Source organism: Leopardus geoffroyi, chromosome D3 (assembly GCF_018350155.1).
Source record: "Leopardus geoffroyi isolate Oge1 chromosome D3, O.geoffroyi_Oge1_pat1.0, whole genome shotgun sequence".
Lineage (NCBI taxonomy): Eukaryota > Metazoa > Chordata > Mammalia > Carnivora > Felidae > Leopardus > Leopardus geoffroyi.
The window spans coordinates 89,539,004-89,555,068 of NC_059339.1; the positions used below are offsets into that span (position 1 = coordinate 89,539,004).

Sequence of the window (16,065 nt, forward strand, 5' to 3'; positions counted from 1 at the left end):
TGCTGGAGCTCAAGGAGAAAGGACATGGCTAAACACCCCCGAGCTCACACTGAAGTCTGAAACACAGAGTTTACTTTCATCGGCTACACAGTAATCTCACCCCTTTCACGGAATCCAACACATTTCAAGCCCTTGAAGGCAATCCTCAGTTTTCTGTTCAGGTTTCAAGCCCACACAGAATATGAAGGGAACAACTTCCTCACCTAGCCCAGCATCTACAGATTGGTGGGGATGATGCTGTACACAGAAGTAATGCTCTCTGTTGCTGTTAGGTTTTTAACATAAATCATAGTGATTAAAATGCATGGCTATACTTCCTAATTTAATAATACCCATGAGGAATAAATGTAAATGGTAACATAAATCCATGACATTACATTACGCGCTCTGCCTCCAGAATGAAACTCGTAACCTTTTCCTATTACCATGTGGAAGGTTTCCAATTTTGCTCCCCTGCCCCATCTCCCCCAATGAAACAAAGTTCTGCCATCTGGGGACTTTTTCTATGGAGAGTTTTGAGGATCTCTGTAAAAAAAAAAAAAAAAAAAAAAAAAAAAAAAGTTATAAATGTACCATAATTATCTCCTTGTGAAAAGAGAGAAGAGCCTACAATTTATGGTCGGGCATCACGCGGCCCTATTTTAGCTGCACACACAGCGCGTAGTAAATAGAAACATCAGCATAGCCGTTTTAGAGGGCTGCTTCAGAAACAAATTTCTCTTGCATGACCACTCATTCCACTTGAGCAGAACAAATAATAGGGCAAATTAGCAATTTAGTTGTGGAACAGTAGCCAACAGAATCTTATTACAGAAAGAAAGTATCGTGTTCTGGGAAGATGGGTACCCAGGGTTTATAAATCTGTAAGGGATACCACTTAGTATCTCATTCCATGACATCTGCGATTTCTCGTGCCCTAATCAAAGGCAAGAAATCAGTACATGTTGGAAAAGCACAGGAACCAGGGGCAACAGAAGACCACTGGGGTGTGGGCCGGATGTGAATAAAAGATCAAATAATTTTTACTGCAGGCTCCAGAGTCTAGTTACATCAGAATTTTACAGAGCTCATGCAGCCCCAAACTAAATTTCAGATTTTTAAATATTTTATTACATTATAGCGACATTAATAGGATTGCACATAAAATGTACTCATAATTTCGTGACTTCAACAAATCAAATTGCATACATTCGCCCATTTTTCCATCTAGTCCCTGTTACAAAAAAAAAAAAAAAAAATAGATAATTTTTGCTTAGCTTAAAGCACACTGCAGTGTGCTTTTTAAATCAATACAGAATGTTTTTAACCCCACCATTTTGACCCTGAGGATGTGTAGTCTCTATTTATCAATAAAAACATTTTCCTCAGAATTACAGCAACATTAAATGCCATTAAAGCAACACAAACCTCTGATGGGCTCTCTGGATACCTAAGTGAACTGTGCACAGTGTTTCCTTTTTCATAGCACCAATCCCTTTCCACGTAAATTTCACAACACAAATCTGATTCATTGATTTTTTGGTCCCTATCAAATTTTACAAATTAACATTTTTGCACTAAGCATTTTCTTAACTGCTCATTATTTCTTCCACGTCTAATGCTTTTACGTGAAGTTTCAGCTACCATCAGTCTTATTTTGTGCTTACTATTTGCACCAAGTCTAAATTTTCCTAAGAATGTATGCAACCAAAACATCACTGAAGCTAAGATGGTAGGGTCCAAACATCTACGTTATTTATACATACGTTACATAATAAGACTTTTGTTTTTCACAGCTATAATCATCCAGGATGGACTAAAATCCCCCAAATGGATGTTAACAGAGATTCCTACACCAGGTTCCTCAGTTGATGTTTTAGGACCTGCCTCAGCTTCGCTCTGAAAACAACAGAGGTGAGGGGCACCCAGGGGGCTCAGTCAGTTAAGCATCTGACTCTTGGTTTCATCTCAGGACATGATCTCACAGTTCGTGAGTTTGAGCCCTGCCTTGGGCTCTGCATTGATAGTGCAGATCCTGCTTTAGATTCTGTCTGTCCCTCTCTCTCTACACCTCCCAGGTGTCTGTCTCAAAATAAATAAATAAACTTCAAAAAAAAAAAAAAAGAAAAGAACAGAGGTGGAGCCAGCTAGGATCAGACATACACTGTGTGCCTCCAGTCTGAGGCACTATGGCCCAAAGTCACCTTTTTTTTTTTTTTTTTTTTTTTTGACAGTATTTAGAGGCACGTGTTGGCACAACATGGAGAGGAATACTCGGCTAGAGTTATCAAAGGAAGGAGTGTGCTTCCTAACAAGCGAAGGTCCTATTTCTAAAAGAATAAAAGAAAGGAACTTGAATTGAGTCCCCACTGGAAATGCTACCAAGTGGGAGTACTAGCCATGTTGTCTTGTCTTTTTTTTTTTTTTTTTTTTTTTCAACGTTTATTTATTTTTGGGACAGAGAGAGACAGACCATGAACGGGGGAGGGGCAGAGAGAGAGGGAGACACAGAATCGGAAACAGGCTCCAGGCTCTGAGCCATCAGCCCAGAGCCCGACGCGGGGCTCGAACTCCCGGACCGCGAGATCGTGACCTGGCTGAAGTCGGACGCTCAACCGACTGCGCCACCCAGGCGCCCCAAGTCTTGTCTTCTAATTGTGGTGAGAACACTTAGATCCACCCTCTTAACAAATGTTTAAGTGTATGACACCGTTAACTGTAGACAGTGTGTGGTACAGATCTCTCCAGTTTATTCATCTCCCACTGACAACTCCCCTCCGCCATCGCCCCAGCCCCTGCAAGCCACTGTTCCATCTCTAGCCCCCTGAGCTTGACTGTTTTAGACACTTCCTATAAGTGGAATCATCAGGATTTGTCCTTTTATGACTGGCTTACTTCACTTAGCATAGTGTCTCCAACGTCCATCCATATACAGCAGGATTTCCTCCTGTTCTAAGACTGAAAAATATCCCACTTTATGTATACACCACATTTTCTCTTTCCATTCATCTGTCTGTGGATATTTAGGTTATGTCCATACCTTGGGTGTTATGACTAACGAACATGGAGGGGGTCCAAACCTCTTCGAGATCCTGATGTCAATTCCTTTGCGTGTCTACCCGAAGTGGGATTATGATAGCTCTGGAGCATATGGAGGTTCTATTTTTAATTTTTTGAGGACCCTCTATACTGTTTTCCACAGTGGCTGCACCATTTTATATTCCTACCAACAGTGCCCAAGACTCCCGCTTTCTCCACATCTTCGCCAACACTTGCTATCTTCTGTTTTTTTCATTTTAGCCATCCTTGCAGGTGTGAGATAAGACCTCCCTGTGGCTTTGATTTGCATTTCCCTAGTGATTGGTGCTATCGACTCCCTTTTCATACACCGGCTGGCCATACGTCTATCAAGTCTTTTGCCCATTTCTCAAATCATGTTATTTTTGCTATTGAGTTGTAGGATGGCCTATGGTCTCCCAGAAGCCTTCTTATGTTGCTTTAGACACTGAGGTCTATAATCTCCCTGGAATGTGTTTTCTGGGAGTGGTGTCTTTCTTCCAGACAGTGATCTAGTTGTGCAACATCATCCGTTAAAACCCACCCTTCTCCCCACTGCCCCCATGTCACTGCCCTGATATCATACAACACGTGTCTGTTTCTGAGTTCTGCATTCTGCTCCAAAGTCTCTTCTTGTCTTGCACCAAGGAACACTCACATGCCTTCTGTGGCTCCTACCAAGTCTTCTTACGCAGTAGAGCAGGCCCTGCCTCCTGGTGCTTCTTTAAAGTGACTGGTTACTCTCAGTTGTTTACATTAATACATATCAGTTTCTGTGATTTAAAGCAGGATTCTTTTAAAGTTTTCTTCCCTATTAGGCAGAATTGGCTTTGTACACATGTTTGTTTATGTTATGCTAAATACTCACTTAACATTCTTTTTCTCAAGTGTTAAATGTTCATGAAGGTCCTCCCACCTGGGGGACCACAGAACATGTGACCATATGCAGCACAGTTAGGCATGGGCTTTAAAGACCGGGGAACCCTAGCTCTGTTACCAGATGTGAATCTCAGGGCATTTAACCTCTCTGAACCTCAGCTCCTTATTGTAAAATGTTGTTAGCACACCACCTACCCCATGGGGTTTTTAAAGATTTTAAAGATACAGGTAAAGCCTGTTACACAGTGCCCAGCACACAATCAGCTCTCAGTTTTTAAAAATGAAAGTTATTGCTTCATGGTGAATTTCTCACTTTCTCTCCAGCCAACAGCAAGCCAGGAGAGATCAAAGGTGTTTCATCTCAAGTGGATGGGCACTTTTCTGAGTTAGACACATAGAAAGGAATATATTTTTTATACCCATTTCACTGTCACTCAATCATATGACTATATGTCAACCAGGGAACAAACATTTGCCTTTGGGGCAATTCCCAGAGTTCATTTCGTAACCCCCCAGAGGCCGGAAGGTAAAGTGAGAGGGGTACCCAAGGCCAGCTGTCCAAACTAGGGCTGAAGCAGTTCGGTAAGACACACGCACAGGTAAACCCGACCGCTGCACATTTCTCCCAGCACACGTTCATCCCCGTGCGTCGAGTTCAGGAAGAAAACACAATTTCGCGTGCACCTGAAATGACGGATGTGTGTGCCCGAGTGCCGGCCTAAGTACCTTTGTTTCTCCTGTTCTGCAGGGCCCGTCGCTGTTTATAGCTGTGCCCACACCAGCCCTTTCCTCCAGGACCTTCCCGGGGGGACTGGCGGACTTTGCAGGGGTGAGCCTGGGAGAGGCATCCTGCTGTCCCCTTCCTCTCCCCGTGCGTAATCCTCCTGAGCTGTGCTCAGTGCAGGTGGCTTTCAGCCCCCGTGGCTTCTGCAGCCCAGGTCTTGTGTAATGGAAGTGCAGAGAAAATCCAGATGTTCGTTATTCCTTGAAGCCGCTGGACGCTACAAAACAATTCAACCACGTTGAAGCTGGATGATGGAACATCCCACATACGACGTACCCTGGTGTGCGGGACCCACACTTTAACATCCAGCTTTGGGTGATTTTCTCACGTGAACATTTTCTTTCTGCAGGGGTTACTGTCATTGGACTTGTAAGAGGTGCATGACAAGGACACGGCAGTCAAGCCACACATGAAAACCACCTGGCTGGTCAGATCTCTGGTCTGATTTTAAATCAGGCACGATTTTACATCCGGAGTACATTTGAAATAAAAATATGTCCCCCCTGATTCTACACTAGTGGTAGGCATAATTAAGTTTGCACCTGTTACTTTTCTGGAATTGATTTAGCTCCGTGAGCCTCGATCCTCTCGTGGTATTTAAGACATCCAGCCTAATTCCTCTTGCTTTTCAGACAAAAGGCTTCCTCTCAGACAAAGGCGTATGATCACTAAATGCTTTTATCTTATGTGTCTGACAATTTAATGTCACTACATATAATACTAAGATGGCCAGTCCCTGAAAAGGTTTATTACTTATGTTGGGCATGATGTGGGAGATTTATGACACATACTAGTATGTCTTAACTCTTGAGAAATGTCTCCACTTCGCCCATTGTTGATTCCTACAGCCATGAAGTCAGATCGAACAAGGTGGGCACCTGCAGCAGGGCGGGTGGGGAGGGCTCCTGGTGAGGGAGGAAGCATGTACCGAGGGTGGTGAGGACATCCACGCCAAGGAGAGGCTGTAAGCGGTTGGGTTTGCCGTGGTCTGGGGCTTTTCTTAATGCTGCGGTGAGCCGGTCTTGAGCCTGGAGGCAGATCGGTCCCCTTCCTGAGCGACTGGGTAAGTCCACATCCCACCCACTTCCTTTACCAGAAGGGCTCTCACCCTCCGGTGCTGCAATGCACCTGCCCGAGTGGCCCCGGTCCAGGAACCAGATAAGCAGGGACTGCCCCTGTGTCAGATGATTATTCGAATGTGCCGGTCCACGAGGAGCCTTCCAAACCTAGCTATCCCTACCCTGCTTTTCATTCAAAAGATGCCCTTCCGGCTCCAGCTTGTTGTCACCCTGTCCCCAGGTACAGCTCCCCGCAGGGCCCTGCCCGGCAGCCCTCCCTCAGGCCGAGTGGCCTTTTACCTATCTGAGCATCAGTATGCTGTGTCCCAGAATCAAGAGACCCTGAAATCGTATCAACTGGTGGCCATACCGTGATGCCTCTGGACCCACGTGGGGAGAGGGGGCCGCCGAGGCATGGCGTGTCGGGGCCTGGCAGAGCATGCAGTCAGTGTGAGAAGGAGGCATCTGGCCAGAGGGCAGCAATGGAGAATGGGCTCAAGTGCTGTCATTCCAGGGGTGCCCAGGGGCGGGGTGGGGGGGCTCAGTCAGCTGAGTGTGTGACTCTTGATTTCAGCTCAGGACATGATCTCACAGTTCATGAGTTCGAGCCCTGCGTCAGGGCTCTGTGCTCTCTCCCTCACTCTCTCTCAAAAATAAATGAACATTTTAAAAAAATAAAGTGCTGTCTTTCCAGGTTCCTCCACTGTGAACGCACTGTTCTGTCCTCTGCAACAGCAAGTCCCTTGTGGCAAGATGCTCTGAGACCACGTCCCTAACTTGTTCCTCCTCCTACCTTCACCCACACATTTTAGCATCCATTGAAGATTCTTTGCCTCAAAGAATCTACCACAGTTTTGCCAAATGGTGAGGATGAAAAGCTTTTTGAAAACTAAAAATAACCTCAGAGACTTTTGTGCAGGACTTGAAAACTAAAGCCACGGGGCCAAGTTCAGCCCGCTGCCTGTTCTAGTAAATAAAGGTTTCTGGAACATACCAGGCCCACTCACGTGTGCACCGTCTGTAGCTGATTTCACGCTGCAGTGACTCAGCCGAGTGGAGGCAACGGTCGCCGTATGTCTCGCAAAGGCTAGACTATTATTGGGCCCTTTGCGGAAAAAGGTTTGCCAACCCTTGTTTTCAGGAAAATACTGCGTTTGTGAGACAGATACAGAAGGTTTGACAACTAGAAAAATAATTCTTATAAAAACCTGAGCAGATCATCAAAATAAAAAAGAAAATTCAACGGAAACATTAAAAAGCCAAATGGAGACAATATTACAGAAGCAGAACACAAGACTAAGACAGAAGGTTGGAAAGACGAGAGGATCCAAAAAGGATGATGACTAATAAAAGTTACGGAAAAAGATGAGAGAGAAGATAACAAAATTTTTTAATCCAGAATTAAAGTACAAAAATTCTTAAAATGACCCATAATGAATGAAAAAGATTTACTCCAAGGCACATTCTCTTGAAATCTTAAAATACCAATTAAGAAAAGTGAATTCTAAAAACTTCCAGAGACGGAAGAAAAAGGGGTCACACACGAAGGAAGGACAATCAAAATGGCATCGTCTCCAACAATAACAACGTTAAGAGAAAAAGCCATGAAAAAAATGTCTTCACATTCTAAGAGAAAATATTTGTTATCCTACCATTTGTACCCCATTAAACTATCCAGTAGACGTTTTCAGGAATTTGTAGATTTAAAATGTGTCTCCCGTGTCTCTTTTCTTAGCTGCATGAGAATGTGCACCACTGAAAAAGGGGCAGAAATCAAGAAAGAGGAAGATAAGACTCCATAAAACAAGATTCTCACAGGAAACTTCCCAGGACGAGAGCCATCTAGCAAGGCTAGAAAGAAGTTTAAAACAAATAGAGGCAGAACTCTGAAAATGAAACAGCCTGGGCAAAAAAACAGAATTCATAGATTATTTGATACGATTGATTTAGAGAAAAGAAAAACCACTGGAAAAAACTGACCAACATAGGAAAGACTGAACAGAACTTTTAAGAAAACTTTAGGTTCACTAAAACCCTGTAAGAAAAATGGGAGGGCAGTTATTCTTCCAAGAAAAATACGAAGTTGTAAAAGAAAGAAGTGTGTAACTCTATGTGACTCTGCAGAGAACGGTAACACAGCCATAATGAACAAACCATAACAACTGTTATAAACCTGCTGTATTTGGTATGATGCAAGAGGGGACGTGGCTGGAGTAAAAGAGCTCTATTTTATCTACCTTAGGTCAATAGGTGTCTACAACAGACAAATCCAGAAACCGCCAGAGAAGAATATTATTTAGAAAAATGTAGACAAATCTCAGAAGAAACGGCTTTAAAAATTTGCTGAACATTATCTCAGACCCATGAAAGGGCAGGTGGGGTCAGGGAGGAGTCTTCTAGCAACATCTGGTGACCCGTGGCACACACACGTTGCTCTGATGAGACACTCACAGTCGCCCTGTGAACGTCCCTCCTCCGCCTCGCTTCTCCTTGCCCGGCACTGCCCAAAGTTAGCTCAGAGTGAAGGGCGCCCAGGCTCATCCAGTCAGAATTCATCCCTGCCTCCTTCATGCTCCCATAGCTGCTGCTATGTTTCCTATAATAATTTCTGTTGATTCAACAAATAGTATTATGAGCCTGGCATCCTGTTAGGTGCTAGAGATAAGAGTTGCAAACCAGACAGCACAGTCCTGCTCACGAGGCGAGCAGCCTGGCGGGAAGACAGACACTGCACACACATTCGATTCAACATGGCCAAGAGTTATAACGAGATGCTCCAGCCTAGGAGTTTCCCCGCAGCACTGCCATCCCAGAAGTACCCGGCTTCCCATCCCATCCCAATACTGTTCCACTGTGGGTAAAGGGAACAGTGCCCTTCCTCTGGCTCCACCTCGCTTCCTGTGTTTCCAGGACACCCGGACCCTCTACCATTTAACCCAGTGAGTTCCAGGAGTCACCACACACCGTTCTGTGCTCGTTTCCCAGTTCCATCTTGCGGGTGACACGTGACTTCTGCCACCTGCCTCTCGTGACATCTGGTCCTCCGCACGGTCCAAGCCACTGCCCCTCCACCAACCCCCCAACGCTCACCCAGGTGAGGCAGGTGCTCCACACCCTGCTGGTGGTGCCACGAAATGACACCATCCCTCACTCTCAGCTCTGACACAGATTTCAGGTTTCTCCCTTCCCAGGGCCCCTGAGGTCGGGACGGCAGGGACGGAGTCAGGACAGGAGTCTTTTGTACTGTCGCATTTCTTTGCCCAAGAACCTGATATCTGTCCCGGATCTTTTATTGCACACACACACAGGCACGTACTTCAAAAGAGCTGATCAGATTGCTCAGGAGGAGAAAAACAGAAAACAGACAGGAGGGGGAGCTCCCCCCAGCAGGACTAACAAAGCATTTCAAAAGTCACTGCTGGGAGGAACCTTAAGTGGGTGATAAAAACATGATCAAAAATAATCTATACAATCTTAAACTAATTTAGAGCCAAATCCCTAAAAAAGCTACATATGCTTAGATACATGTTACCTCTATTTAAAGCCCAAGTACCTGTTAGTTCTCTGAAGACATGTCTGCATAGGATGTGCTCACTACTAACTTAGCGCCTCCACTAACATGGGGGGGGGGGGGGGGCGTTAGTTTGTATCACACTTTGCTCTTAAGCAGCAACAGTTTGTCCTGATGATTTCAGATACATCTTCCCCTGTGCAGTAGGTATTTTACTTTGTTTCATCAAATACTAACGTGGTTGCTGAATGCCAGGAACACAGCACTTTCTAAGTTTAATGAGATTCATATTTACATACACTTTCTTATTTGAGGTTCTACCCAATAAGGGGGAAAAAACCTATCTATACAACATAAACACACACACACAGTGATCACACATGCACATATAGACATGCACACAGAGTGATCACACACTTGCACATACACACATGCACAAAGCGACCATACATACACATACACACGTGCAGTGATCACACACATGCATACGCAGTAATCACACATATGCACAGTGATCACACACGCACATACACACACGGAGTGATCACACACACACATATACATGCACAGTGATCACACAGATCTACACATACAGTGATCACACACACACACACACACACACACACACACAGTGACCACACGATCATATGCGTCAGAAGAATTCCTTGCTTTTTAAGTTGTATGGCAGAAGAGAAGCAGATATCTTTTTTCTTATTTTATATGAATTTTCATTGGGACGTTTTTAAATTTTAACTTAGCCCTCTACACATTAGCTTGAAAATGACCCAGGAATCACAACTTCTAATGTGAAAGAAAAAGGCATCAAACAGACTACTACTTTATTTTAACTCCCAACACCAAGAACAGAACGATTAGTCCAAGATAAACAAACAGCGACACTGATCTGCCACCCGCTGCCAGCACTCAGTACGCCGTCCCAAACCAGTGGTTTATTTTCGCTATCCTCAGGTACAGGACCAGGCTGACGATGAAGTACTCTTCGGTCTCCTTGATCCACACCAGCTCCACGTGCACTTTTCCTTCCGAGTCCACATAGTCAACACAGGAAGTCTGTCCCAAGAAGCTGGGACCGTCAGAGGGCCCCAAAGCCCTCATGCAAACCGGAGAACTGAAACACCAAAACGGTTTCCCATATTCATCCAAAAGAGTTATGTCCATTATAGAACAACTCTACAAAACAAACACAAACATTCATAAGTGTAAGGGAAAAACGGCCAATTAGACCTGCTTTCCAGGTCTGATTGACATGTGCCTGGAGGGACAAACGAAGCCATGTCGTGAAGGATGCAGTGGGAGGGGAGGGAGGCGACAAAAGAGAACAGAATGGCAGGCGGAGGCAGACGCACACCGAGAGCCTGAAGGACGAGCGGCGGATGGGGCGAGGGGCACCAGGGGACGGGGTCACGAGGGCGGCGGGCCAGCTCGCCCTCATCACCTCCACCACGCGTGTCCGATGCACAACAGAGCAATAAATGGGGGTGGGGGCGGTGACGCAGCACGGGGATGTTGGTGGTCCTTACACGCCCCCCCTGCTACTCCTTCCCTCGTCTGGCACCAGTTCACTCCCTGCAGGCAGCCGGGTCACACGGGGGAAGTTCGAGATGGACAGACAGCCTCCACCGGTCCTCCCCTTCCCAGACTCAGCGGATGAGACCCAGACCCCGCTTCACAGACACAGAGGCCCCCTCCTCCTCTCCTCTGCACTTGACTCCCCATCCAGTCCCAGGAAGCAGGGCTCCTTTCCCATTTGGTTCCTTCACCATAACAAATCACTTCTGTCCTGGTGGGGGGGGGAGGGGGAGAGGAGGGGGGAAGTGTTTTATAACCTCCCTCAAATCTTCCTCTACCTACCTTCTGCCTTTCTCATCAAGAGAACTGTTCCCAATTACCCTTTCCCAAATCTGTCTCTCTCAACATGAACTTCTAGAATGTACACATCCAAGCAGTAGGCAGAACCCACCTTCCCTGAAGGGCAAGTCCGTTCTCCCCACCTGCACCCCCTTTGCCGAAGAACTCTGCAGCGTCAAAGGCTGAGGTCAGACGTGGAGTGTCGGGTTCTCCCAAGGTGCCCGACCCCCTCAATCACCCAGGCCACTGCAGCACGGTCAGCAAACTGGCCAGCCAATGCATCTTGTGGGGGGCAGGGCGGGGGGCACAGCCATCACCACACATGAGCCTGTGACGCACCCATCAACCACAGTTATACTCAAATCTCTAGCTTGAATTAAAATGGATTTAGAAGTGAGGTTCAGATAAACATTAAAACGCCAAGGCAATGAAAGGCTAAAGTAAAGGAACAGACAGAAGAAAAGCCTTAGCAAAGGACACCCCATCAGCTGGCACGTCTGAGAGGAACAGAGAGAAGGCAGAGCAGGACAGGTTTTGTTCCGAGCGTCACTGAATCAGACCGAAGACTGAAGCAGGGCTCCCACCCTGGCTGTCAGAACGGTCTATAAAACAGTATGGCGGCCAGTTACCGAGCAGCTGTCGTGTGGGGACTCAGGACTGACATCAGCCACTGCAGGCGTCTCTAAAACGTATTTGAGATCATAATCTGACTCTAATAAAGAAAAAGAGGGGTGCCTGGGTGGCTCAGTGGGTTGAGCATCTGACTCTTGATTTCAGCTCAGGTCACGATCCCAGGGTTCATGGGATCAAGCCCCACATGGGGCTGTCAGCCGGAGCCTGTTGGGATTCTCTTTCTCCCTCTCTGCCTCTCCCATGCTCATGCTCTCTTTCTCTCTCAAAATAAATAAATATACAGAGAGAGAGAGAGAGAGAGAGAGAGAGAGAGAGAGAGAGAACAACAGGGAGGGGCAGAGAGAGAGGGAGACACAGTATCCAAAGCAGGTTCCAGGCTCGGAGCTGTCAGCACAGAGCCTGACGCGGGGCTCGAACTCACCACCGTGAGACCAGGACCTGAGCCGAAGTCAGAAGCTTAACCCACTGAGCCACCAGGCACACCTGATAATTAACTGCTTTGAATGCTTGGTCTCAGTCATCATCAGTAATTGTTCTAACTTGTACGGCAGAAAAAAGCCATGTTACTGGAGACAGATCCCACTGCCTCACCTGGAATATGAGAATGCTATTCATCCCACAAAATAAAGATGGCGAACAGGGAGAACCAGGGGCGGCCATGGGCACAAGATCACAGAAGAGAACAAAACTAAGTTACAAGGGCTCTCACCCTCCTCCACCTCCTCCTCCTCCTGCCAACTCCCTCCATCCCTGCCAACCCCCAACCACTAAATAAACTCTCCCGTCCATGTGGCTAACTTCTGATGAGACACCAATTAATGTCACTGTTCAAGGAAGGGTATTCACGGAAGTATCTGTATCCTGACTTTTAACGTGGTGTATGAGCATTTAAGATGTTGAATAAATGCTACTTGCCTGGTCCGACCGAGAGCACCACTCTTTTTCCACAAGACAGACAGACAGAGGGGCTTCAGGGGGGCAAGGGTACAAGAATGTGCTGCAAGCTTGCCCCCCTCCCCACACTCAACGAAAGACAGAAGGCACGCAACAGGCACCTGTTGAATGCATCGACTGTCTGTGCCCAAGAGAAAGTGTACATATCTTCAGACATTAGAACAGTCAAACTAGGACTTTAAAAGCAGGATCATAGATATACATCAACAGACTTCTTTTATCACACAGAAACCAGGTTACATTAAGAAAATTAAACAACAAATTACCTTTATACAGCCATCAAAAATATCAGTTCTCCAAGAGAGGCCAACTTTTCCAATAAGAGGTAGGTGTTCTGTGTTATTTTTAAAACTTATAACAACAATCTTCACATATCCATCTTCAATGTACCCTGAAAAGATTTAAGAGGTTGATAATTACGACATGCCCATGCAGGACAAGTCAGGACTCTTCAGGAGGGCTGCTTCATAAAGAAGGCCTCATGGGGCTGAGGCCCAGGTTCGGGCATGTGGCCTGAGGCCAGTGGCCCGTACGCTGGAGACATGATCTGAAAGGTGAGTCAGGGAGACACCTGGATGTCCACCTGTCACCAAGAGGGAGATTGCTAAGGAGGCAGGGGTCCTTCTGGTTTGATTACACCTACGGTGCTAAAAACGGTAAAGGAGAACTGTGCAGCTTAGGATAGCAGACGCCAAAGTGGTCCAGAAAGGACACTGAACGTGGGGGGTCAAGGAGGGCAATGGGCCGGACTGAGGAGTTTTGAGAGCTGGGGTGCATGGACGAGACTCAGAGCCGCGCGCACACGCTTCCTGGTGGGTGAGCATCCTTGCACACACAGCAGCCGGAGGGCAGACACCCGGCCCCCTGTGACCAGCGAGGCGCTAAGAGCAGCCTGGTCACGGCCAAGAGCCCCGCACAACCCCGCTGCCATGTCCCACTCTCCCAGGCCCTGTGCTCTGTGCTCCGGACTCCCGGTACCACTGGGTGTCCCGTGACAAGCAGCTTGGCGCGTCACTGCCCGCACCCGGAAAGTGACTGCCGAACGTGCCGCTCCTTTGCAGGCCACAAGCTTTCTGAGAGAGACCTGCACGGGGTAAGAGGTGAGTGCTGGGGCAGAGCAGAGGGAAGAACAGAGGGGAGCGGACGCTCTTTGGCCCAAGGTGGGTGACTGCGGGGGACAGAAGGAAGCCCACGGAAGCTGTCTGCGGAGCCCAAGCGCTGCCCTAGACATCCTGGACCATGTGGTCACCGAGTGGAGCTTGAGCGCTGCTTCGCCAGCGGCCCCCTGGGCGAGACGGTGATGCGTTCCAGGCAACACATCCCCTCGGAGCAGAGCTCCCAGTCCTGCAGCAGGGCGCCGGGAGCCCTTCTGCAGCAAGGACAGAGGCAGCCCACAGCCCCCCCAGTCCCCTCTTCCACTGAGCAACTAGCAAGAACCGTGTGGTGTCCCCCCCCTTCTCCCCAGGGGCAGGAGTGCATGCCACAGGACACTGTCCCTTCCCAGGCAACGCTCTGCTGTCACCTCGGCAGGGATCCATGCAAGCGGTGGGGAGAGCTGCGAGAAGCGGGGCCTCAGAGGAGACGCGGTAATGACATTCGGAATGGACCAGATGCGGCTCTGCTCTGCTCTGTATTACTGCACAGCCATGTGCAAAATCGAGAGAGACCTCCGACCGGCTGGCATGTGTCCTGGCAGCCAGACGACGCCATACAGAAAACCGCGAGTTCATTTTCCATGTGGCTTGTCCTCAGGACACTGCAGAAAATGGACTCCGAAGTACAGCAGCCCATAACAGCTCAGTGGCAATTGTCTAAGCTAATAAACATGAAACCTCTGTGGAAGCAAGGGCTGCTGGTATTTTATTACCAAATATTCTCCCACTTTAGAACAACTTTAACATTTGCCGTATCTTGAAAGGTCAGGGCTCTTTCTACGCACTCTGTAAGTGCCTGTATCTATAGGAGAAAAAGGTTAGGCCCTCCCCACAGTTAAACAATCCGCACACAGAACGTATGCAAAAACGTGTATCTATAAAATAGGTAACATTTTTGAGTACTTACTGTACATCAGGCATTATGTTAAGCGCTTTATGCACGGTAGCTCAAGACATCTTAAGATACTCCTATGAATGAGGCATTGTATGTTCTGAATTCACAGGTGAGAGAACTACACACAGGTTAACAGTACCTCGGGCAAGGTCGTGCCAGTCATAAGTGCAGAGACACGACTCAAACGCTGTGAGGTGTCTAGAGCCTTTCTTATAACAGATTAACACATATACAAAAGGGGGAAACATAATCACCTATTTACTTAAACACTAGCTGAGAATTTACAATATAGATTTAAATTCTCATGAAATCTTGCTTTCATATTACTGCCAGTAGAGGAAAACCTATAAATTAGCAGACAACATATGCTGGGGAATCACTTATGGCTCCTCCTCCAAATTTGTGGTAATCCCTCCAGCTGGGAGTCCGATGCTCACGTATCTCCTCCCCTCCCCAACCTTCCTATAACAAGGCCATAAGTGGCCGGGGTTCCTTCTCTGTGAGATCATGTACCCTTAGTGAGTTCCTGTGTTGCTTAAATCATTCAGAATAAATTCTGTTGTTGGAAATTCCAACTTTAACCTACCAAAACATAAGACCATCCCCAAAATGCAGACAAATTAAATTCGAGGCTCACTGCCCTTGGCTTCCAGTGACATTCAGTTACAGGCATGGCTTTTAGAGTCATAAAGGCCTCATTCCAAACCCTGCCCAGCCATTTATTAGCTGTGTAACCATGGTCAAGCTCTAAGCTGAGTAAAATAAGAACACACACAGAAGGTACTTTATAAGGCTTTGTGAACACTAATATAACTAATAATATATATTAACATTAAAGGGTAGATTATTATATATCCCAGGCTAAATGTGCTAAGCACCTCAGATGCACTATATCAACAATAATACTCTATCTAAAGAGTCAAGCCTACAGCAGAGGAGACAAAAGATGTGTACCATGTACGTGGATTGCAAGACTCAATAATTATTGAGACATCCATTCACCCAAATGATCTACAGGTTCAATGCAATCCTAATCATAAACCCAGGAGACATTTTAATTAATAATTTATAAATATTAAACATAGAAAAATACAAAATAAAAATTAACAAGCTGCTTCTAAAATTCACATGGAAATACTAAGGACCTAAAATAGCCACACAATCTTAAGAAGAAAAAAAAAGTTGACTTCTAGACTTACTATAGAGATACAGCAATGAAGACACACAAGAACAGAACAGATGGGTCCAAAAATAGACCAATACTCTTACTGGAAGTTGACCTCTGACAAAGA

The 16,065-nt window shown here is 46.5% G+C and overlaps 1 protein-coding gene across 3 annotated transcripts in view; it reads right to left on the minus strand.

Annotated features, from left to right (window-relative positions):
* Window positions 1–10,075: 10,075 nt before the first annotated feature.
* The window catches only part of FBXO15 (F-box protein 15), a 48,338-nt gene continuing 42,348 nt past the window's right edge, over window positions 10,076–16,065 (minus strand). For 2 of the 3 annotated variants that reach the window (XM_045457195.1, XM_045457196.1), the window contains exons 9-10: window positions 12,991–13,115; window positions 10,076–10,459 (exon numbers count right to left, since the gene is read on the minus strand). In XM_045457195.1, the coding sequence (XP_045313151.1) occupies window positions 10,193–10,459; window positions 12,991–13,115 (392 nt within the window). In that variant the 3' untranslated portion in view covers window positions 10,076–10,192. The remainder of the gene's footprint in view (window positions 10,460–12,990; window positions 13,116–16,065) is intronic. The other variant, XM_045457197.1, reaches the window with a different exon arrangement.